This window comes from Ylistrum balloti, unplaced genomic scaffold (assembly GCF_031769215.1).
Source record: "Ylistrum balloti isolate Yb309-2 unplaced genomic scaffold, AGI_CSIRO_Ybal_v1 Utg370558, whole genome shotgun sequence".
NCBI lineage: Eukaryota > Metazoa > Mollusca > Bivalvia > Pectinida > Pectinidae > Ylistrum > Ylistrum balloti.
In genome coordinates, this window is record NW_026782351.1 from 303,242 (window position 1) to 329,159 (window position 25,918).

The 25,918-nt window shown below is 35.6% G+C and overlaps 1 protein-coding gene across 1 annotated transcript in view; it reads left to right on the forward strand.

Moving 5' to 3' along the window:
* LOC132556290 (dynein axonemal heavy chain 3-like) overlaps positions 1-19,074 on the forward strand; it is a 56,598-nt gene extending 37,524 nt beyond the window's left edge. The window contains exons 50-73 of the mRNA XM_060220673.1: positions 1,139-1,306; positions 1,665-1,882; positions 2,144-2,351; positions 2,519-2,779; positions 3,226-3,427; positions 4,327-4,634; positions 5,215-5,400; positions 5,659-5,901; positions 6,257-6,417; positions 7,501-7,515; positions 11,003-11,160; positions 11,617-11,984; positions 13,316-13,432; positions 13,874-13,964; positions 14,062-14,168; positions 14,353-14,496; positions 15,158-15,321; positions 16,007-16,160; positions 16,304-16,432; positions 16,595-16,860; positions 17,118-17,206; positions 17,528-17,649; positions 17,777-17,866; positions 18,868-19,074. Of these exons, the coding sequence (XP_060076656.1) occupies positions 1,139-1,306; positions 1,665-1,882; positions 2,144-2,351; positions 2,519-2,779; positions 3,226-3,427; positions 4,327-4,634; positions 5,215-5,400; positions 5,659-5,901; positions 6,257-6,417; positions 7,501-7,515; positions 11,003-11,160; positions 11,617-11,984; positions 13,316-13,432; positions 13,874-13,964; positions 14,062-14,168; positions 14,353-14,496; positions 15,158-15,321; positions 16,007-16,160; positions 16,304-16,432; positions 16,595-16,860; positions 17,118-17,206; positions 17,528-17,649; positions 17,777-17,866; positions 18,868-19,074 (4,176 nt within the window). The remainder of the gene's footprint in view (positions 1-1,138; positions 1,307-1,664; positions 1,883-2,143; positions 2,352-2,518; positions 2,780-3,225; positions 3,428-4,326; positions 4,635-5,214; positions 5,401-5,658; positions 5,902-6,256; positions 6,418-7,500; positions 7,516-11,002; positions 11,161-11,616; positions 11,985-13,315; positions 13,433-13,873; positions 13,965-14,061; positions 14,169-14,352; positions 14,497-15,157; positions 15,322-16,006; positions 16,161-16,303; positions 16,433-16,594; positions 16,861-17,117; positions 17,207-17,527; positions 17,650-17,776; positions 17,867-18,867) is intronic.
* Positions 19,075-25,918: the final 6,844 nt, after the last annotated feature.

Here is a 25,918-nt window from a genome sequence, read left to right on the forward strand (position 1 = left end):
CATTTAAACTTTGTATTGTAGGGTCCTTAATCATTTGATCATTGTGTTGTAGATGGTATTGAAAAATCTCCAGTTGTTTGGGAATTGCATCGTATATAGTAACTGCTAACAAAGCTGTAAAATCTCTAATAATTTGAACATTGTGTTTTAGGCAGTACTGTAAAATCTCTAATAATTTGAACATTGTGTTTTAGGCAGTACTGTCAAATCTCTAATCATTTGAACATTGTGTTTTAGGCAGTACTGTCAAATCTCTAATAATTTGAACATTGTGTTTTAGGCAGTACTGTCAAATCTCTAATCATTTGAACATTGTGTTTTAGGCAGTACTGTCAAATCTCTAATCATTTGAACATTGTGTTTTAGGCAGTCCTGTCAAATCTCTAATAATTTGAACATTGTGTTTTAGGCAGTACTGTCAAATCTCTAATCATTTGAACATTGTGTTTTAGGCAGTACTGTCAAATCTCTAATAATTTGAACATTGTGTTTTAGGCAGTACTGTCAAATCTCTAATCATTTGAACATTGTGTTTTAGGCAGTACTGTCAAATCTCTAATAATTTGAACATTGTGTTTTAGGCAGTACTGTCAAATCTCTAATCATTTGAACATTGTGTTTTAGGCAGTACTGTCAAATCTCTAATCATTTGAACATTGTGTTTTAGGCAGTACTGTCAAATCTCTAATAATTTGAACATTGTGTTTTAGGCAGTACTGTCAAATCTCTAATCATTTGAACATTGTGTTTTAGGCAGTACTGTCAAATCTCTAATAATTTGAACATTGTGTTTTAGGCAGTACTGTCAAATCTCTAATAATTTGAACATTGTGTTTTAGGCAGTACTGTCAAATCTCTAATCATTTGAACATTGTGTTTTAGGCAGTACTGTAAAATCTCTAATCATTTGAACATTGTGTTTTAGGCAGTACTGTCAAATCTCAGTCATTTGTGCTTAGTGTTATGATGCAGTGTTGTGAAATTTTCAACTATTTGAGTACAGTGTGGTAGCTGTTCACTTGGTAATCATTCGAGTATTGTACTGTAAGTGACTAATAATTGTATTGTAGATTATTGAGTATCATGTTGTGAGTAGTGTTGCTTATTCCAAATAACTTGAGCATGGTATCTTATGTAGGTGGTAGCTGCTGACGAAGCTGTTGCCAATGAAGCAGCTGCAGCTGCTCAGGCCATCAAGGATGAATGTGAAAGTGAGCTGGCTGAGGCTATCCCAGCCCTGGAGGCTGCCATAGCTGCACTCAATACACTCAAACCTGCTGACATCACACTTGTCAAATCCATGAAGGTATAACTTAAGATTAATTTCAAAATATACCAGTAGTTGAGACTGTACTTGTCAAAGGCAACTGATCAAATATTATTCAATGTCTGTAATTATGCATCATAATATATATATGTAATCACAAGTTAGACTATTTTTTTTGATGATATGGGTAATTCTGTGCCTTAATTTATTATTATGATTATACAGTGGTGTAGTTATAAATGGTTTTAAATTAATATATTTTGTATATCTAGGAAATTGAGCATTCCTGGTTTATGATCAATCTATCTTACTTCATAGCATTTTCTGAGTAAACTAAACAGTAAAGATGAAAACTTACGAAGAGAATTCTGTATTGTTTTTGTTTTCTGTTCAACAGAATCCCCCACCTCCTGTAAAGTTGGTGATGGAGTCTATTTGTGTAATGTTGGGTATGAAGTCGGAGAGGAAGCCTGACCCAAGTGGCTCAGGTAAAATGATTGAAGACTACTGGGGGCCATCTCAGAAGGTACTTAGTGACTTCAAGTTCCTTGACAAGCTGAAAACTTATGACAAGGACAACATACCACCTGCTATTATCAAGAAGATTAGAGAAAAGTAAGCTACATGTACTAGTTATTGGTTCCAATGTTCCTAAATAGTTGTAGTAAAGAATTTAGACAATGTTCTGTATCGTAAAACTGACTACTGCCATCATATTGTTATATAATCAATCCTAAATTGCTTACAGCTATTGTGTTGTCATGGATCAATCCTGAATTTGACTACTGCTACCGTGTTGTGATATGATCAATCTAGAATTTGACTTCAGTCATTGTGTTTTGATATGACCTAAATTTGACCATTGTGATTGTGTAGGTATATGACCAACCCAGACTTTGATCCTAACCTGATTAAGAATGCCTCAACTGCCTGTGAGGGGCTGTGTAGATGGGTGAAAGCCATGGATATCTATGACAGAGTAGCAAAAGTGGTGGCTCCCAAGAAAATCAAACTACAAGGTGCTGAGGCAGAACTCGCCATCCAGATGGACAAACTCAACGAGAAACGTGCACAACTCAAACAGGTTCATTGAATACACTTGTTTATTCATTGAAGTTTCTTGATTTAAAATATATAGTAATATTTTATCCATGTAAATGTCTTTCAAATCATACAGCAATTATGCATTGTTATGTTTGTTTTCAATTCAGTGGTAAATGTTAACAGAGTTCATTGACATATAACTTTCAGGTGACGGACAAACTCCAGGCTCTCAATGATGAATTTGAAGAGATGACACAAAAGAAAAAGGACTTGGAGGCTAACATTGATGTTTGTGAGAAAAAACTTGATCGTGCAGAGAAACTCATTGGTGGTCTTGGGGGAGAAAAAGACAGATGGACAGAGGCTGCCCGCCTGTTGGGAGAGAAATTCATCAACATCACTGGTGATGTGCTATTGTCATCTGGAGTGGTGGCTTATCTTGGTGCCTTCACAGTCTCCTTCAGGAATGTAAGATACTACTTGATTTGAAAAAGGCGATACTATTGTTTTACTTAACTGAAATCAGGGATCAAACAGAATATAAGTCACATTTATGATTTAACATGTATTAATATTTCCGTGAGGATCAGTAAGAGAATTAAGATTTTCCTTCTACTATGACCTTTGTATCCTTTCTACTATGACCTTTGTTTCCTTTCTACTATGACCTTTGTTTCCTTTCTACTATGACCTTTGTTTCCTTTCTGCTATGACCTTTGTTTCCTTTCTGCTATGACCTTTGTTTCCTTTCTACTATGACATTTGTTTCCTTTCTACTATGACCATTGTTTCCTTTCTACTATGACCTTTGTTTCCTTTCCACTATGACCTTTGTTTCCTTTCTGCTATGACCTTTGTTTCCTTTCTACTATGATCTTTTTGTTTCCTCTCAATGATCTCTTTTTAAATTTCAGGAAATCATCAAAGATTGGCATGGTGCTTCAAAGGATAATGAAATTCCTTGCTCAGAGATTTTCTCACTGAATGCAACCCTAGGTGACCCAGTGAAGATCCGAGCATGGAATATTGCTGGTCTGCCTGTAGATTCCTTCAGTGTTGACAATGGCATCGTAGTAAATAACTCCCGCAGATGGCCTCTGATGATCGATCCTCAAGGTAAATTTATTTTGTTTTGGCAATTTTTTGAAGGAATGGCCACCTTTGAAATTACTATGTTGATAAATTTCACAATTTCAGAATAAATTTCCAATGCTGGATATCTGATAATATCAGAATATGATACTCCTAGTTGTACTCATCTGAGAAGTAAGAAAAATCAAAAACGCAAAAAAAATCAATATATTGCTGAACTTATTTTTCAAATACAGGCATCAGAATACCTGCAACAGGAAATTGTTCATTTGCATATTTTATTCCTATTTTTTCTCTTGAATGGCTGACATTCTTCATTATTTTCAAGGCATTTTGACCACTTTAAAACTTTTGTCTTTTGATAAATATTTATAGGATGATTCTGATACTATGAAAAATCAGATGAAAATTTGCTTTAAACTGCATAACAACAAAAAAAAGATATTTTGAAAAAAAATTCCTTCAATCATTTATTTGATCATGTTCTAAAATTGAACTTCTTTGAAGATGTTATGCTTGAATAAAGAAATATTTGAGGATATTTTTCCTGATTAAAACTGAGGGGGTCACTGTGCTTTTGCTTCTACAATTTTCACCCAATTAGCAAGTTTTTTTTAAGTATCAAGAATGGAGCTGAAATATTCATTTTCAGACCCTAAAAATTATTTGTTTTATATATATATATATCCCAGACTATCAGAATTTTACTAAAGAGAAGTACTTTAACAATGAGAAAATGTTGAAATTATTGATGCTTTTTCAGCTTGGAAGTACAACTATAGATAAAAAAGTATCTAAAAACACAAAATCTAAGATATTACATTGCCATTCATTGTTTTATTGAATTATGTCCTGATATGACCTTCATACATCTTTAAGGCATTTAGATTAAAGCACTAATTTTTGTATGTTTCTTGTTACAGGTCAGGCCAACAAATGGGTGAAAGCAATGGAAAAGGACAATAAACTGGGAATTATCAAATTGTCTGACACCAATTATTTGAGGACTCTGGAGAATGCTATCCAGTTTGGTACCCCAATCCTACTGGAGAATGTTGCAGAGGAACTTGACCCAATCCTAGATTCCATTTTACAGAAACTGACATTTAAACAACAAGGTGTTGAGTACATACGTCTGGGAGACAGTGTTATAGAATATTCAAATGACTTCAAATTATACATCACCTCAAGACTGAGGAACCCACACTACCTACCAGAGGTTTCTGTAAAGGTAAGAACTCAACACCTCTGTTCAGTAGCTCTTTGAGAAAGTAAATGTGTTTGTAGATATAAGAATATGTTTACCTCTGTGTGGGGCAGTCAAATGTTTGTAAAAGTTAGGGTTCACTATCAACTTAGGTGTCACTAACAATGAGGAGTCACTGACTCCTGTAACAGGTGAGGCTATGATATGAGTGAAAGTCATGGAGAAGGAAAATAACCTATTGAGGAGTAAGTAAATGTCAGAGCCACTGACTTTGAGGTGTCAGTAAAGGGAGGAGCCACTGACTCTCAGTAAAGGTGATGAGCCACTGACTCTATGAGGTGTCAGTAAAGGTGAGGATCCATGACTCTCCGAGATGTTCTTTAGGTCTGGAGCCACTGATTGTATGAGGTGTCCTGACAGGTCTAGAGCCACTGACTATCAGGTGTCTTTACAAATCATTTGCTACTAACTCTTTAAAGAGTTTGTAAGGGTTGAGAGTCACTGCCTCACAGAGTTGTAGGTAAAATGTGGAAACTATGGTAAATATGGCAAGAAATCAACTACTTTTGAAAAATTGAAGTGTGTCAAATATTTCATGTTACAGGTGTGTCTGGTAAACTTTATGATCACTCCACAAGGCCTTGAGGATCAGCTGCTGGGTATTGTGGCAGCTAAAGAGAAACCAGAGCTTGAGGAAAAGAAAAACGTCCTTATTCTGGAAAGTGCCCAGAACAAAAAACAGCTCAAGGAAATTGAAGACAAGATTCTGGAGGTCCTCTCATCCTCTCAGGTACATACCAGTTCTGTGAATTGCAAAAAGTTGGTTTATTTCTTTGGTACAATTTTTAGATCTATAGCTTCAGATTATGTAACATGATCAAGTAGTTGGCAATCTATGAATAGGTAAATAGCTTGGTTATTTATTACGTAATTCTACATGGAAATTGAAAGGAAAGCTAAGAAAAGTCAATAACCTAAATATGTATAATAGTCATAGAAAATTGTGGGTATTTATACTCTTATCCTGTATTTGGTATGTTTTTTATAGGGTAACATTTTAGAGGATGAAACAGCCATCAAAATTCTGTCCTCATCCAAAGTCTTGTCAGAAGAGATCTCAGCCAAACAGGAAGTGGCAGCTAAGACAGAACTAGAGATTGATCAGACCAGGAATGGTTATAAGCCTGTGGCTGTGCATTCTTCAATCCTCTTTTTCTGTATCTCAGATCTGGCCAACATTGAACCTATGTACCAGTATTCTCTTACATGGTTCATCAACCTTTACCTTCAGGTGAATATCCTGTATATTTCATTGTCTCATACTAAGATACATACTGCAACATTTATTTTCTCTGATGGCCTAATCAGTGCGTAGAAATAATGGGTTTATTTTTTTACCTGAATCATGAACTTGTTTTTACTTTCATTGGTTAATGATTAAAAAATATTAAAAGAACTTAATCAAAACCTGACTCACAAAACAATTGTAACACGATCTATGTTGACCACATTTGTTGTCAATACCTGGTGGTTTTTGTATGACATGGTAAAAGCTATACTGTCAAAGAAATGTTTATAATACAGAGGAAATATATTGTTTCTGTTTACTAGCTTTTACTGACCGATTTTTAACTGTTTGATTTCAGTCCATCCTAAACAGTTCACCATCCAATGAGCTAGATGAGCGAATTTTTAACCTGAATGACCACTTTACCAACAGTATATACCGAAATGTGTGTCGTTCCCTGTTTGAGAAAGACAAACTTCTCTTTTCCTTTGTACTATGTGTGGGCATTCTGAAGGGCCAGTAAGTATTGTATGAGTGACCATTACATTCTCTCTTATCTTTTACAAATCTCCTATTTGACAGGGTTTATATGCCTGTGAAATATTCATTGTCTCTGGCAGATTATCTGAGTAACCCTTAGACTGCCAAAGATGTCTGTAATATTGGCAACAAGACTGCCTCTAGGCTTTGGAAGCTTTGAACTGCTTCACGGTGGATAGCTTGAAGATGAGATAATGAATTGTTTGATCTTGCCAATCAACATATAGACAGAGCCTGATAAAGGATGTTGATAATATACTGAACCTAGCTTTTAAAGTAGGCAATACATACAGTGATATGGTTCTGAACTCTGCATTTTCTTATAACTATTAGCAATCATAGAAAAACAAACTGATACCATGACATGCCATGAATGTGATGTTGTCAGTGCAGAAAGTCATTAGCATCAATATTATAGTCTTTAAGGAACTAATTTCATCCTCAATTAACAAAAAACATACTGTTTATTGTATTCTAATGGACTTGAACATGACTGATAAACTAAGGACTTATCCCAAGCTGACGTGATGCTAGTTCACCCATCAGACAATGAGCTACTTAACCTGATTGACAATGTGTTAGTTCACTCAAATAACAATGAGTTACATCATCTTACAGTCAGTTATCTCCTTCACATGACAATGAATGAGCTCCACCTTACAGACAGTTATTTTTCCTAACTGACAATGAGCATCTTAACCTGACTCACAATGAGCTACTTCACCTTACAGACAGTTATTTTTCCTAACTGACAATGAGCATCTTAACCTGACTGACACTGAGCTACTTCACCTTACAGACAGTTATTTTTTTTTTACTGACAATGAGCTTCTTCACCTGACTGACAGTGAGCTACTTCACCTAACAGAGTTCATTTGTTTTTACTGACAATGAGCTTCTTCACCTGACTGACAATGAGCTACTTCACCTTACAGACAGTTATTGTTCCTTACTGACAGTGAGCTACTTCACTTTACAGACAATAAGCTCATTAACAATCAATAAGTTGGTGATTAATATGATTTTGCTCATGATACATATTTGTTGATGCATTTGTTTCAGGTTTAATGCCAGAGTGTAAGAATTTGTAGATACACTGTACATAAAATTGACTCAACTCTGCAAGCTTATTGATATCAGAGTTGTCCCTCTTATAATATCATCAACCAAATATCTGATAATAAAATGGTTAAATGGTGTTACAACAGTATATAACCAGGATAATTGATCTCATGCTATTAAATATCATTGAGTAATCACATATCAGGCTAAAGGAAAAACTTTTTTTTCTTTCATCTTTTTTGCTTTTTGATAACGGATTGAACTTTTGAACCTCCTATATTTGGTTGAAGATATTATTATAGAGTTGCCAGTCTTTAAATGACTTAATTCTACCTTAAGAATAGAAACTGCATGTACTTTATTTAGAGACTATTTACATCTCATTGCATGAACAAGCTTACTTTTTTAATGAGATAATATATAGAACCAAAACAGATTGCTACATTTAATTATCATTCATGTAATCAGTCTTATTAATATTTGAAGTTTCAACACAATGATATGTTTAGAAAATGCACTACTGGCTTATAATTGCAATGAGATAATAGTGATATACAGCGAGGAGGCAGTGGATAGTATATATGATATGTAGACTGTGTTTGCTACATTCAGATTTTCTGTAGAATCAGTCTATTGAGCTTTATCTTGGTTACCAGTTTTGAGATTTTGAACAAGACAATTCACTGATTTTTGATCACTTTTAACCAAGAGATTGGATGTTTAAAACAAAAATACAACAGAGAAAAATTCATTCTTGGAATTGTTATTTGTAAAACTTGTGTAGTAGGTGTTTAAAAGTAACTTGAAATGGAGTGTTTTCATATCTGTTGTTAGATTCTATAGCTTTTACAGAAACTACCAATTGTTTCTGAAACCTCATAGACAAATGTTAATATGCACATGCTTAATGGATGGTAGTTCTTGTAGAACTTTCTCCTCTGTTGACTTTAAAAATTCCATGTTTTGTTTAATATTTCAAACCTGAGAACCAGATTTAGTGAAATAGACTTTAGACAAATTAGATATCTTGTATCATAACAAAGAATTATATTTCCTTTGTCTAGGATTCAGTTTCTATCACAGCTTGCTGATATGAAAATATCATCAAACAATAACGATAATCAAACAAAATGCAAAAATTTTCTTTCTGAAAGCTGCTATAGAGTTTCTGTTCATATTTCATTAGTTTTAGGACTTTAGCATCCTTGTACTGTTATAAGTTTCTACTGGAGATAGTTATTTCAAACTGTAGTTTTGTAACAATCAGCAAATTCAAGCTCTTGTATTGGCAAATTCATTTTTTGGTTAGGGAGAAAATTGGCAATACAGTTCATCGATTCTAAATATTCAGTTTTGGTGTTTGTACACATTTATTGACCACATGGTTTTATATACTTGCCAATTTCCTCTAAATCCATCTACTACATTATTATATAGACCATGATTTGGTCATTTTAATGTAAAATCATACCTTTATTTACTATTCAGTGGTTGATTACTGTTAACAGTGATCATGCATATGTCCACTAATTGGTTTTACAATAATGTAACTTAATGATCTTTTGGACGCATCTTGGAAGAGCTCATCTTTTAAGTCTCACATGTCTGAAAGATGGCAATTATTTTCTCAATAGGCCTTTTTTGTGTAAGCAGTTTAAAGGGTAGGACTGGCAGAACTTGCAAGAAAAACACAGGTATAGATCGGAAACAAGGTTGGACCATGAAATATTTGGCACATGCAGATTGAGGCGTCCAGACATACTTGTCAAAAACTAACTTGCTGAATATCGTTAGTTTTTCAGCATTTTAGTATGAGGCAGGGTCAGTGCAGGAACATATTTCAGGAAATTTTGTGCTACATGTATTGTTAAAGTGGATCATAATGATACTTTATATATGATTAATTGTTTTATGCTTGACTGGAACTTATCAATTACCAATTACTACATCCAGTACAGGTGCATTTCTATATCATAAGATAATCCCAGGCTGGCTGAATTTTTTCAATCGGTTTATGCAACAGCAGCCTTAGTTATTGATTTTCATAAATAACCTGAAGAATCTTCTTAAATGACCAAATGTATTATCAGTTCACTGAAGGTATTTAAATGTAACTGACTTAACATCGTAATAAATATATTTAACAGAAATTCAAAGTAAATTATGTTGATTAAAAACAATTCTTACAAAATTATTAATCTTTGACTTTGTAATAATTATAAATAATATTATACTTCATATGTGAAGCCAACACACTACATATTGTAGATATGTTTTTATTACTAATTTGTTGACAGTGTCCACAAATAGTAAGTGTAGTAACTTTACAGTATATGTAGACATGTTAGTCCAAGTCATCTCACACATCATTAATTGTAACCCTTGAACTTGTAATATCTAGTTCAAGGTGATCTTCTGTAATATATTTCACAGGATCAAAGGGTAAAGGTCAAAGTACTCATTACCTGCTTCTGTTAACTTACAACATTACCATAAACAGAATGTAGTACTAGAAACAACTTACATTTGACCATTTTATGCATTACTTGATACTCGTTGTGCTCATTAAGTGATGTTGTAAGGTTTACACTATCTTTATTCATTGTATTGATAAAGCTAATCTACAGAAGAGATTCTAGGAAGAAATCTTTTTGCATGTAAATAGTTGACTTGCATTTCATTTTCAGCGTACCAGACTCATGTTATTTATGAGCAAAACAGTGGTGCTAAATACAAGAATTTCCAACTTGTTCAATGCATTGGTTGAACCAAAGTAGTATTGCATCTTTGGAATAATGGGATCAAGTCTTGTATAAATGGAAGTTTAGGCATCCTAAGGGGTAGACCCCCATGGCTGCAAGTTATATATAAAGAACCTTATGGCTACAGGAACCTTTTTCATATATTAATATGGTGTTACCCCCATGGCTATAGAAACATATTTCATATCATGGAGGCACAGGAACAGTTTAGAACTTTAAAACACATAACAATTTGCAGGGAATGACAAAATTTTTTTAAATAACCCACTTTCCAAAAACTCCTATAGCAATAGAGAAATATTATAATATTGGGACATCGTGGGATCAGGACTCCTGTGAAATATACGGACTAGTTAAGGGGTCATATGTATATTGATTGGAGAGGGTGTCTATGATGTTGATATAACTTTTGCCCAATCCATTTGTCTTGTTTTATTGACAATAAAATATGTTTAAACTAAAAAGGGGTCACTGTTGTTGTTCTGAAAGGACAGCAGATCACTGTTCATACTTAATATTCTATGATATTGTTGGCGGTTGTTTTAGTGTTGGTATTTTTGTCCGTGTGTAAATTATCATATTTACTTCAGCATTTATTGTATTTCTTCTTGCTGTTTTTTTTTTTTTTTATTTGATTTTGATTACAGTAGCTGTCAATATCATTCATCTCTAAACTCTTTTCACAATTCTGCTTTGAGTTATGACTTTGAAGCATATTTTATTGAACCTGTCCATTACAGAGGCCGAGTGGATGAAGATGTATGGCGTTTCCTATTAACCGGAGGAGTAGCTCTGGAGAACCCACATGCCAACCCTGCCCCAGAGTGGCTAGGAGACAAGTCATGGGGAGAGCTTGTACGAGCCAGCAACCTACCAAACATGAAAGGACTATTCCAACGTCAGTTTCTTGCTTCTGCATTTCACTATAAATTTAGAAGTTCATTTACAGAAATAAGCACTTGATCAGTAGTTGTAGTGTGTTTTAGTAAAAGTATTAGTTGACGTATCTGTGGTAATATCTAAATGCTTGATCTATTACATATGTAAACTTGTTTTCACATATGTATACATAAAGATAAAGATTTGATGAGAAATACATTTAGGTCTCTGTGACCTTCACCTCTAGGTCACAAGATGAATACTGAAAATGTGGAACAAACATCATTTACTTTCTGATTCAGGACCTGTTGGATCTTCATCAATGGACTTGGAAAAAAATATGTAACAGAACAATTAATTCAGCTCAGTAACTATACACAATATGTTTAATTGATTCAGTATTGCCAATAGTGATTTCCATATTCTTTACAACATGTGAACAAAATTAATGTTTTCATAATTGCTTTCCTTACAGATGTCAGGGATAACATTGGAGAGTGGAAAAAGATGTATGACTCTCCAACCCCACAGACTCACAAGTACCCAAGTCCCTTTGACACCCTTAGAGGCTTGTTCAAGATGGTGGTATTGAGATGTCTGCGACCAGACAAAATTGTTCCTGCTGTTCAAAATTTCATCGTGGAAAATCTTGGTCAGTCTTACATTGAACCGCCGACCTTTGACCTGGCAGGATCATTCCGAGATTCCAACTGTTGTGCACCTCTGATCTTTGTATTGTCACCCGGAGCTGATCCCATGATGGCTCTGCTCAAGTTTGGTGAGAGTAAAGGATACTCTACAGCTGCTGGTACTATCCAGACCATTTCTCTTGGTCAGGGCCAGGTGAGGCAGCATTCATTTTGGTGGTTAATAATAGGCCAGTAATGGAAAAAGATAAGAATTTAATTGAAGAGTTGAAGCCAATTAATCAGTGCCATCAAACAATTAATTGTAAGAATTCAGAATTGTCAGAGATTTCAGGAATGCAGAGATCATTGTAAGGTAATATAAAACTAGCAGGCTTTTCAGGCTTTCATCAACAGTATTTAATAATAAGAAAAACAAATACCAAAAAATTACAGAATATAAAAGATTTTAAAAAATTACAGTATTTTCATTTCAAGAAAGAGAAAACTCACCCTATTATGTAGTAAATGAATGAAACAGATAATAATCAGGGACTGCTTGATTGTGTTAATTATATTCAATGATTAATTTTGAGAATGGAACTGATTCCAATCAGTATCTGTTGTACTTTTTATCATCTATACTCTATGATGTAAAGGTGTACTTATAAATAAATAAATAATTTACTTAGGGGAGGCCTTGTTGTGTATTGAAATTTGTGGCAGTGTATTATGAATATCCTGTGACAAATTAAATACCACTTGTGACAGTCTAGATGATCCTAATTCTATTTCTTACGGATTCAAATCAGCGAAAACATAATATTTCAGCACTGTTTAAGTGTATAATTTTGAAATATAGTTTTCCTTGCTCAGGATTTTTACACCAGTTATATTCAATATCAGACAACCTTTCGAGGTCACGCTACTGTTCCTAACATCATTTTCATGATATGTTGAGGCCATTTACATCATTACAATTGTCTTCAGGCTCAATGGTATCATGGTCACACTATTGCAGGTTATCTTCATCGCCCACGGAAACGTGTTACATCTTCAATGAATTTGAATAAGGTTTTAATGCAGTATTACTGACACCCAAGTATTTGTCAGACAATCATCAAATAATCCAGCTTCATGGAACATGTGTTGATCCACATGTCAACAATTATACACAAAACTGTATAACTAATTCAGCTTCATGTAACCTGACATGTGTCAATCCAAATGTCAACAATTATACACAAAACTGTATAACTAATTCAGCTTCATGTAACCTGACATGTGTCAACCACATGTTCAACAATTATACACAAAACTGTATAACTAAGTCAGCTTCATGTAACCTGACATGTGTCAACCACATGTCAACAATTATACACAAAACTGTATAACTAATCCAGCTTCATGTAACCTGACATGTGTCAACCACATGTCAACAATTATACACAAAACTGTATAACTAATCCAGCTTCATGTAACCTGACATGTGTCAACCACATGTCAACAATTATACACAAAACTTTATACAGGCATTGGTTGTTTCAGGGTCCAATAGCAGCAGGTATGATTGATGCAGCAATCAAAAATGGTTCCTGGGTAGTGCTGCAGAACTGCCATCTGGCCACCAGCTGGATGCCCAAGTTAGAGAAGATATGTGAGGAAGTAAGTAAAGCACCATGATACTGATATATCAGAGACCTGAGGCTATATGTGATAGAGGTATCTGAGTAATCAATACAATGGACTGGAAACTCTTGATTAACTATTTCAGTGTTAGGAACTTTTGTTGACAGAAAATGATTTTGATTTTCTAAATCTGATATGAACCTGCAATACATCTGTAATGGAACATATTATCAAAATTGAGAATAGGGTTTACACACAGCTGCATAGCGAAACTTTGGAAGAGACTGATCAGCATTAAAGAATGGATTAGAAAACCTTCTGACACAATATTTGGTGCATGTGAGAAAGTCTGGGATGGGATTGAACTCAAAACAGTAGAAATTAGTAAAGGAAAATATTAAGATGATAAAGTTAAAGACAAAAGGAATTGATTTTTACACCACAGGCCATGAAGTAATTTGTAATATGTGTTTACAGGTGATTGTACCTGAAGTGACCCATAAGGAGTTTCGCCTTTGGCTGACCAGTTACCCATCAGAGCAGTTCCCAGTATCTATCTTACAGAATGGTAGGTAATTCTTAACCGATTCTAATGTTCTACCAACACTTCAAGTTATTTTACAGATACATTCAATCACTAAACCTATCCCTGTTTTTACTTGTAGGTGTGAAGATGACCAATGAGCCACCTAAGGGATTGCGAGCCAATCTTTTGCGGTCTTACCTCAATGACCCTATCTCTGATGCCTCCTTCTTTGGCGGTTGCAACAAAGTTGGTATTCATTTGGATAATCGTGATGTTTTCAGTGTCTTTAAATAGGAATATACATAAACACAATTTCTCTTAAATTTTGAAAATGTCATGTCATTCACACATCTAAATCAAAATTCATAATAATTAGACAAAGACAAAATGGCTGCAGTTTTGAAGTTAAGTTTCATTTTTCTACTTACAGCCTGTTAAGTTCCACAAGATGTTGTTTGGGCTGTCATTCTTCCATGCTATGGTACAGGAACGCAGGAAGTTTGGTCCCTTGGGATGGAATATTCCATATGAATTCAATGAATCTGATCTACGTATCAGTCTCCGGCAGATGTTGGTATGTGTTTTGGGTGTGTTGCTTCGGATGTTTGAGAACTTGAAATAGTTCTGGGAAGAAAAAAAGTCAAAGTTTTAGTTCATTTAAATCTTGTATGAATTAGAAATCTTCTTGCACAAGTTTGTGTTTGACATGTCTTGGATGTGAAACAGTTATTTTGGTGTTGATTTATATCCTTACTATATTGGGATAAATTGAGAATACATGGTCAGTGTTTTTATCATATGTCTATTTCGTCTTTCTGTTGTGTTTTGTAAAATGCAGCTGATATCTTAAAGCACTGATCATGTATTCTGTTTATCTTTCAACATTCACTGACATTTCAACAATTTGTCATTGAATCTTTGTTCACTTGACTTTGATGTTATGCTTAAGTATGCCTGATGGTGTAGGTCAAAACAACTGTGCCACATGGAAATGTATTTCCCATCTTCAACAGATACAACAGCAATTTTAGGAACTTTCATAGATAAACTTTTTCATTACAACAAAGTTGCTTATTTGAATAGATATTCATATCTTTTAAATGTAATGTTTAGATAAGTCAGAAAATAATTCTGGCAAATTAATGGGCTTGCTCTACTGAATACTGCATACATATATGTGACAGGTGTATTTTGGCAGTGGCAGCTTGTGGATAATGTTAGCTGATCTGTTGTAGATGTTCCTGAATGATTACGAGGAGCTGCCTCTTCCTGCTCTCACCTATTTGACTGGCCAGTGTAACTATGGTGGTCGTGTAACAGATGACAAGGACCGACGACTCCTTGTCTCTATCCTTTCCATCTTCTTCACAGAGGAAATCATCACCAACAAGGACTACAAGTATGCTGTTACTTCTTCCTGACAAAAATTGTGTCGATAACATAGAAAGCATAGGGATTTAAGGCCATACCCCTCATTGCAACTTTGGTTATTATCACAGATAATGCCTAAGATTGGTTTATACCAATACTAACCACAGACATTGAATATAGAATGCATAAGTTGGTGTTTGTTTCGTTTTTGGTCTTTTTATGTTAATTGTGTACAAGCTAAAGGGTTTGGAAATCTGTAATAATGGTTTGACTGTGTAAGTTGGATATAGACTAACCAGATGGGCTGTATTAATGGTTTGACTGTGTAAGTTAGGTATAGACTAACAAGATGGGCTGTATTAATGGTTTGACTGTGTAAGTTGGATATAGACTAACCAGATGGGCTGTATTAATGGTTTGACTGTGTAAGTTAGGTATAGACTAACAAGATGGGCTGTATTAATGGTTTGACTGTGTAAGTTGGATATAGACTAACCAGATGGGCTGTATTAATGGGTTGACTGTGTAAGTTAGGTATAGACTAACCAGATGGGCTGTATTAATGGTTTGACTGTGTAAGTTGGATATAGACTAACCAGATGGGCTGTATTAATGGTTTGACTGTGTAAGTTAGGTACAGACTAACAAGATGGGCTGTATTAATGGTTTGACTGTGTAAGTTACGTACAGGCTAACAGTTTTCTTTGTTGTAGGTTTTCTCCAAGTGGACTGTACTATGCCCCAGAGGAAGGTGAACATCAAAGCTACATTGACTACATCAGGACTCTACCCATTAACCCTAATCCAGAAGTATTTGGGCTACATGAAAATGCTGATATCAGCAAAGACAATCAAGAAACACAGTTGGTTTGTATTTTTCCAGCTTTTGCCCATTCAGAACAAGATTTTTACTCTTTTTATTATGATAAGATAAAACTGAATTTTTCCTGTAACATTTAGTAAGTAAAGCAACCCTTTTTCATTTGTGTGTGTTTTTTTCATTCTTTCAGTTATTTGACAACATCTTACTTACTCTTCCAAGACAACAAAGCAAGGGAGGTAAATCTACTGCCTCCGTCATTCAGGACCTGTCTGCTGATATCCTCAGCAAGTTGCCAGCAGACTTTGACATGGAGCATGTGAGTAAACTAGATTAATTATCTGCAGGATCCAAAAAAATCCACCTTGAGTAAACATTTTTTGAAAATGAGATTTTTTGCTGGATTCTTTGAAACCATGGTGACAGGTGTTGGAATTGAGTGCAATTCCTATTGTAACTATGTCTTATTTGTGTCTTTCAGGTGATAAATAAGTACCCTGTAGTATACAACGAGTCGATGAACACAGTACTGAGACAGGAGCTCATCCGTTTTAATCGTCTGACAAAAGTGGTGCGAATTTCACTGATCAATTTACAGAAAGCCATCAAGGGACTGGTGCTCATGTCCTCAGACCTTGAGGAGGTGTTTCAGAGCATGCTTAATGGCAAAGTGCCTACAGTGTGGGCCTCAAAGTCCTACCCTTCACTTAAACCCATGGGTAGTTATATCAACGACCTTTTGGCAAGGTACAGCATTACACTCTCTTCAATTCATTTTGTATAGATCTTGAGAAATCTGTGTCAGAGCTGGTCCTGTGAATCTGAAGAGCTCCGTTTTATCATGTAACTCAGATCTTATCAAATTGCAAAACATTCTTCAGAAAAATGACATAAACCCATTAGATGCATTACGGAAATTCTCCTGATGAAGTGGATATATGGACCTTACATGACACAATACAACAACTTAATTAATATGGTCTGTGATGTTTCTGTCATTGTAGATTGAAATTCTTTTCTGAATGGATAGATGCTGGAATTCCTCCAACTTTCTGGCTTTCAGGATTTTACTTCACACAGTCCTTCCTTACAGGTAAAAGGAAAAACAGCTTCCTGGTAGAGGCTTTGTTCATGACACTTGATATAACAATATATCTGTTATTTGAAATAAACTGTTCTCTAGGTAACAGTACAGTGTATTGTGACAAAATAGCTATACATCTTTTCGCTAACAGATTGTTAACTATTTCACATTGTAATAGCTTCACTGACCTATTTTGAACTATTTGGCAATGTTTTTTTTAAACTTTTTAGTGATGTAATAGTGCCACTGACATATTGTAAACAATATTTACAATATTACAATATTTAGATTCTTGTCGATGATTTCATTAATGCAGTCTCTCTCTATCAGGTGTGTCTCAGAACTATGCACGGAAGTATACCATTCCCATTGACGCTGTTGGTTTTGAGTTTGAAGTGACAAAGGAAGAGAAGGAAATGACTGAAAAACCTGAAAATGGAGCCTTTGTTTATGTAAGGCATTATTGATATCTGTGTGCTTTTTAAACATGTTTTCCTGGTTGTTTAGCTTTTGTTATAAAAGTTTTTATTACATCTGTCAAACAGTTGAAATAAACATTCTTTTTTCCTTCCTTTCCAGGGTTTGTTCTTAGAAGGATCTCGCTGGGACCGAGACAAAATGGTATTGGGAGAATCCTTACCAAAGATTCTTTTCGACCCCATGCCTGTGGTATCCTTTTGAAGTCAACAAGTTTATAAATTCTTTGCAGTGAAGCTAGAGGTAGTACAGATGCTTAGTGTACCTTGATCCATCTGTAAATTGAATATTGTCTTGACAAGTTGTGTAATTGAGCTAATGCTAACACAGATCTGCCATCCATCCATCCGACAACTTCTTTAACAAATCGCTTCCAGTCATAAACAACTACATAGATTTTGAGCACATTAAGTGTGAAACATCTTTTAGGGAAAGGGAACCATTATTGTATAAAGGATGAATCTGAGACCCCAGGTACCTTAGGGGCAGGGCCAAAAAAATGGAAATTTAGCAGATTCTTTAAAATCCTTCCGGTTTGAAGCATTCTTGGGTGAAGGGGACTTAATTTTGTATAAACAGTAGGACAGAGGGGTGGGGCCAAACGATGAAAGAGAGGAAAGGCTTCTTCTTCTTCTATTTGGATGAGAGTATTTTGACCAAATTTGGGGAAAAGAAATCAATTTTCTATAAGGACCTGAAGGGGTGGGGCCAAAGAGGGGCAAATTTGCAATTTTATTTCAAAACCTTCATTCTCTAGAAATGACTAGATTTTGTCCAAATTTCTTCTGAAGCATACAGAGGGGAAGGAGTCTCAGTGCTATGAAAAAGTGGGCCTGGCCCCTTGAGGGCATAGGTGCTGGGCTAAATAGTGGGCCTGGCCCCTTGAGGGCATAGTGCAGGGCTAAATAGTGGGCCTGGCTCCTTGAGGGCATATGTGCTGGGCTAAATAAGGGAAAATGAAGAAAAACTTCAAATCCTTCCTCTCCTTGGATAAAGATATTTTGACCAAATTTTGTTAGAAGCATCCTTGTAGGAAGAGAATTCAAAAGTGTATAAGCAATGGGTGTGGTTATAACATGAGAGATATGAGGGGGCACAATAGGAAGGTGTTGATTCTCTGGATCAGTGTAAACATTGAGGTGTATAGCCTAGTTACTCATTGCAACATGCATTTCCTTAATCAAGACTTACAGATCTGGCTGAAACCCAACCGTATGGACCAGTTTGCTAAAGCGAACACATATTCCTGTCCTGTGTACAAGACCAGTGCCAGACGAGGTGTTCTGTCCACCACTGGTCACTCCACCAACTTTGTCCTCTTTATAGAACTGGCATCAGACAAGACTCAGGATCACTGGATTAATCGCGGTGTGGCCGCCCTGTGTCAGCTTGATGACTAATTTAATTTATATGCTGCTCTCAAAGCTTCAGCAATGGGGTCTGAAAAGACCTTGTATGTATATCTGTATATACTGCTGATTACAAAACTTACTGCTGATATCTACAAGACTTTGTATCATTATACATGTTTAGTTTCAATCATTCCACGAAAGTTTGATCAGATTATGGTTACCGGTATTTTGTATGCAATACTTACTGCTAATGGACCGAAGAGCAAAGCTGCACTGTGATAAACCCTGAAGAGGGGACATATAATAGGATGTAACTCTGGCTACACAAACTGTAATGTTCCTTAGAGATAGGTAAACTACACAGACTTTGTGATGTAACTTTGATAAGGTTACATAAACTATGTTGAACTGTGATGCTTTAACCAGATAGAGGCTATAAGAACTGTGATGTAAACTGGAGAGAGACTACATGAACTGTGATATAAGCTAGAGACAAGCTGTGGACACTCATATGTACCATTGTACATTATTTGTATTATAAGTCCAAGGTTACCTGTACAAGGTCAAGGTTGTTTTTCTTTCCCGTAACCATTTTTATTACATCATGTTTTGATTTTTTGCGATGTTATTTATAGTAGAACGAACTTGAATATCTTTTGATATATATCTCAAGTTATCCAATTTCTTTCAAAGAATTTTGCCTTCTATGTTTATACAATATTGGTCTATATTACCAATATAGATATGTTTATAAAGTAACACTGATGAGGATTTGTGCCTTGATGGACTTTTAGCATTCCAAATTTTCACAATATTTTTGCATTTGTTGTTTTTGAAAACCGTTGTATTTTACTTTTTTAATTTTTTTTTTGTGATGTCATGTAGCATGCCATAATATAGAGCTCTTTGAGCATGCCATATATATCCCTTCTGTGCTAAGTCTGTTCTAGATAACATAGTGTTTATATGTGTACTGTACAGTGGAGCTCCAGCACATTTACACATACCTGATTCATGTATAGCATAATTATAGCTAAAAAATGTTAATTTTTGTGTGATGTTATAAGACAATTTAATCCGTCCATTAACAACAAATCAAGTCAATCTCAAAGTCTGTTATTTTGATATTTAAAAGAAATATTTTACGGGAGAATATTTATAATTTTGTCATTTATTTGAATCAATCTGTTTCATTTTGTATATTCATCTTACACGTTTCTGTCCATGATGAATGGGTAGGGGGGAGGGGCATAGTCGTGTGTTAAGTTTGCCAGTATGTAGTGTAGATATTGTTTTATGTATTACTATTGTATCCATCATTGTGATAAACATTTAACTCTTTAACTCCGTCCTGTCTGTTTTGATATAGAAGTTAAAACATTTAACTCTTTAACTCCGTCCTGTCTGTTTTGATATAGAAGTTAATACCAAACCGATATTTACACAATCCGATATGTATGTAATAACATTTCTCTAATACCTAATATATGCTTAAACTATCAGTTCAAAAACAGAACAACAAAGTTGTGCCCAGTTGTTCAGGCGGTAGGAAATATAAAAGTTTGGATAGTAAGATATGAAGGGAAAAGCAGGGTTAGACAATTTACAGATAAAACCATTATTTAACTTCTGTAATGATGTAAAAACATAAGAACAACAGGGTCTTCTATGGAAAAATATATTGTACATCTCTCCAAATTAAAAGAAAAAAAAATTAAGTAAATAAAACAGTTTACTACAATTCTAAACAAAAGGAAATGAATGAAAAGTGAACTGCTGAAGAATTTTATCATTATGTGTATGTTAGGTGTGCCAAACGTCGGGATGTTTTTTTATCCCCTAGCTCCCATTGTGATGATACAAAAAGTGGCCAAACTTGACCACAAATCTGCTGATTTGTTAATGTGATCATCCATCAACACTTGTTTGTGTATATACTACAGTTGGCTGTGTATCACAATAAATTATTTTGTATGGTTTATTTTCTCATAGTTTATTTTCATTTAGAAGGAAAAGAATTCTGCCATGCAGCAGATGAAATCCTACCTCTGTTTATTCTGTATGGAAACTCTCTTTTTGGAAACCCACTTTGTGAAACTGAGGAATTTGTTTGACAACTAGGGATGCTTCACTTGTCGTTTGGTAATACCTCATTTATCTTCATTTTTTGTTTATATTTCTCAAGATTTTTCAGAACATGTACCTAGCACAGGACAGTAACACATACACACACACACACATACATTCCTACACCTACACACATGTTCACATGAGTCATGTGGATGAAATAGTGACATCACCATCATCATCATCTTCCAACATCATTCAACTTTCACTCATCATCAACATCATCATCATGGTTTGTATATATATATATTTATGACCAAAAAAATCTCATTTATTATATGGAGATATCAAAAAGTTTCAAGCATCATGAAGAAAGAGCAAGATATCGGGTATTTGGATTTATAATGCTTTATTTTGCAACATAGTCTCCTTCCACTGATGGTGACCCTCAAATGCCACAGGTTATCCGAAAGTTTTCATTATTTTGACCCATCCTGCACATACTTTTGTACCTTGAACATGTGTAGTTTGACATGAACTACAGGTGTGCTATGTAAAGATCCAAATGAAGGCCTGTTGGCTGTACTTACTCATAAAGATAATACAGTGGTATTCCATCACTAGTTTGTGTCCTTTTTTCATCAGGGTTAGAACAGGTTGACATCCTTTCTGACTTGGTATCCTCTTCTAAACACTCTGCCATGCTGGTATCCTTTCATTTTGCATTTGATAGCAACAAAAGAAGGGGAAGACTCCACATATATGGCAGTCACTCTCTCTTCAACCTATTTGGCAGATTGACCTTTCAGGACTTAAATTTTTATCACCATTCTGTATTCAGTTACTTCCACTTTACCAGATCACTGGGGTATTTCTCTCCAACAAAGTATTTTAAGTAAACAATTACAACCAGTGATAGGACAAGGCTTTATATATGGTGTGGTGCATTTTACCAACTTACAGGGGAAAATGTGCAACATAAAGCTTCTTGATATCTCCTTGTAGCTGGGAAAACTTTATTTTTCAGCTAGGGATACTCTATTTAACAGTTTGAAATACTTAATTTATTAAATAGGGATACTTCATTTATCCACAACTGATTATCATTTATCAGCTGTGGATACCTCATTTATCAGCCGGTCTTCATTTATCAGCTGGGAAACCTCATTTATCAGCCTGTCTTCATTTATCAGCTGGGAATACCTCATTTATCAGCCGGTCTTCATTTATCAGCTGGGGATACCTCAGCTAAGTCTTGCCTGAAATGATCCAAACCAAGCGTAGTTGTTTTTGTCTGATCACAATATCGTTCTTTTTTCCTGCCCAATCTTAACACTGCTTTAGAAATTTTCATAACTCGACAGTAAAATGAGCAAAGACTGAACAGATTACTGAAACGTATATATTTCCAGTCAGAATTATTATTTTTTTTTGTTAATTATAACTAAGTCCTGTCGTCTGTCCGTCCATTGTCCGTCCGTCCTGCGTCTGTCAACTTTTCATTTAAACAACTTCTCCTGAAATACCAAAAGGTGTAGAGTTATTATATTTGGCTGGAAGGTTCCTTTGATGAAGCCCAACAAAGTTTTCAAAAAGAAATTACCTTGACCCATATTCAAGGTCACAGAGGTCAAATGTGTTAAAACATTTAATTGACGTCTTCCAAAATACCGGAAGGCCTAGAATCATTATATTTGGCTGGAGAGTTCCTTTGATGAAGCCGAAGAAAGTTTGCAAATAGAAATGACCTTGTCCCATAATACAGGTCACAGAGGTCAAATATGGTAAAACTTCTAAAGGACTTCTTTCAAGATACTGGTAGCCCTAGAATCATTATATTTGGCTGGAAGGTTCCTTTGAGGAAGCCCAAGAAAGTTTGCGAAAAGAAATGACCTTGACCCATATTCAAGGTTGCAGAGATCAAATGTGTTAAAACCTTTAAAGGACTTCTTTCAAGATACTGGTAGCCCTAGAATCATTATATTTGGCTGGAAGGTTCCTTTGAGGAAGCCCAAGAAAGTTTGCGAATAGAAATGACCTTGTCCCATAATACAGGTCACAGAGGTCAAATATGGTAAAACCTCTAAAGGACTTCTTTCAAGATACTGGTAGCCCTAGAATCATTATATTTGGCTGGAAGGTTCCTTTGAGGAAGCTCAAGAAAGTTTGCGAAAAGAAATGACCTTGACTCATATTCCAGGTCACAGAGGTCAAATACGGTAAAACCTTTAAAGGACTTCTTTCAAGACACTGGTAGCCCTAGATTCATTATATTTGGCTGGAAGGTTCCTTTGATGAAGCCCAAGAAAGTGTGTGAAAAGAAATGACCTTGACTTATATTCAAGGTTACGGAGGTCAAATGTGTTAAAACCTTTAAAGGACTTCTTTCAAGATACTGGTAGGCCTAGATTCATTATATTTGACTGGAAGGTTCCTTTGATGAAGCCCAAGAAAGTTTGCGAAAAGAAATGACCTTGACCCATATTCAAGGTAGCAGAGGTCAAATGTGTTAAAACCTTTAAACGACTTCTCCCCAAATACCAGAAGGCCTAGAATCATTATATTAGGCTACTATGTTCTTTTTATGGTAACCTACAAAGTTTGCTAAAAGAAATGACCTTGACCAATCTTCAAGGTCACAGGGGTCAAATATGTTAAAACGTTTAAACAATTTCTTTTGAAATATCGAAAAGCCTAGAATCATTATATTTGGCCAATATGTTCCTTTTATGAAGTCGAAGAAAGTTTGCAAAAAGAAATGATCTTGACCCATATTCAAGGTCATAGGGGTCAAATGTGTTAAACGTGGAACATATGCACAGATATAGTACTGTTGGTCATAAAGATCCAGGTGGGTGATACAGGCCCTCTGGGCCTCTTGGTTTTTTTTTAATGTTTTTTGCATTTTCAAAATGATTTCAGAGTTCAATATTCAATACATTTAACGATAATTCATATGAAATCCATGCTATGGTCACATTATCGGTTAGGTATAAAGTTTGTAATTAGTTGATCTTATCGTACCGATTCCAAATATTTGCTTGTCAGCCAGCTGCTGATGGTACGTGATCGGTAAATAGTACGCCTCGCCTCTATGTCCACTCATTTGATTTTATATTTTGTCATCTGCAAATTTAATTATTTATTTATTAATTTATATTATGTAAGATTTCATTTTATGGAGATGCGAGAAGGTGGGGGGAGACGGTAGAGGAGGGATGAAGGGGCCGTTACTGTTGGGTATGGCAAGCCAAAGTGGGAAAAAAGTCACTAATTATGAATATCTATAAATTAGTTCTGCTGGATTTATGGGTATCAATAAATGAGTTTAAATATGGATATCCGTAAACGACAGCGCCTTTTTCCAATTTAGCCTGTCATAGCTGTAACTTGAGTTTCACAAAGACATTACGGAGATACCCATTTCCAACAGCAATATTATAGATGTGGTAGTGGTAAGTGTGTGTAACTCCTATACCCAGCTTATACTCTGCTGAATATTAAATAAATTGAGGCCAGTTTTGAATTTCAGAGACAATCTTTGTGTGGGCACATATACATCTCTGTAAATGCCAGGACATCAACGTAATGTCCTCACAGTAGTGAGATACAATGTCCCCTTATAATGACGTACGAGGAAGTGAGAAGACAAACAATATGGTATAATATCAACTTTGTGGGGGACATTTAATAAAGTTATTTTCCTTGGCATTCGTGATATTTCAATGCAATTCAAGTGACCGATGATGATGATGATGATGATGATGATGATGATGATGGTTTATTGTCTCCATGTCGATTCTTCGGCGACGTTTCAAGTGACCGTAGTTGTGGACTTATATATATACTAAACAAAAAAGAAAGGTAACACTACTTTATTCTGTGATTTATTAATTAACCCCTTCATAAATCCTTACCAATCATGTACGAATAAAGTAATTGATCAATTCTGATAAAACTGCAGTCATGGTTCATTATAAAACTTTGCGTTCAGTTGATTTTATTCGACTGTAAAGGACGTTGGGGTCAATTTCAAAGGTAACACCATTAGTAACGGGTATGGCCACCGTTTGCGAAGTAAACAGCATTGCAGCGTCGTCGCATGGAACTCGTAAACCGGCGGATAATTCGAGGAGAGATGTTCCATTCAGCGATCAAGGCTTGGGCCAGCTCCTGCAAGTTTGACGGCTGATTTTGACGTTCTCTCACGCGTCGCCCAAGAACGTCCCAGACATGCTCAATCGGTGACAAATCAGGTGATTTAGATGGCCAATCTAACACCTGTACGTTATTCTGCTGCAAGAAAGTTCTGCTGACGCGACTTGTGTTCGCTGGTGCGTTATCCTGTTGAAAAATGGCGCCAACGCCATGGCGTCTTAAGAATGGCAGAACCACTGGTCTTAAAATTTCGTCCCGATATCGAATGCCGGTTAAATTGCCATTTAATACAACAAGCCTGGTACGAGTCCCCCCACAAATACCACCCCAAACCATTACACTTCCGCCGCCAAAGCGGTCCCGTTCTGCGACGCAGCAGTTCGCAAAACGCTGCCCTCGTTGCCTCCACACTCTGCGCCTTCCGTCACCGTGTTGTAGACAAAACCTGGACTCATCTGAAAACAGAACATTGTTCCATTGTCGTAGGCCCAACGACGGTGAACATGGGTCCAGTTACGCCGATTATTACGGTGACGTCGCAACAAATTGGGTCCAGTGTAGGGACGCCGCGCTTTCAATTGGTAGGCCCTCAACCTGTTGCGGACTGTTTGGGCAGACACACGACGCCCTAACAATGTCCTTGTAGTCTCTAGTGCGGTTACGAATC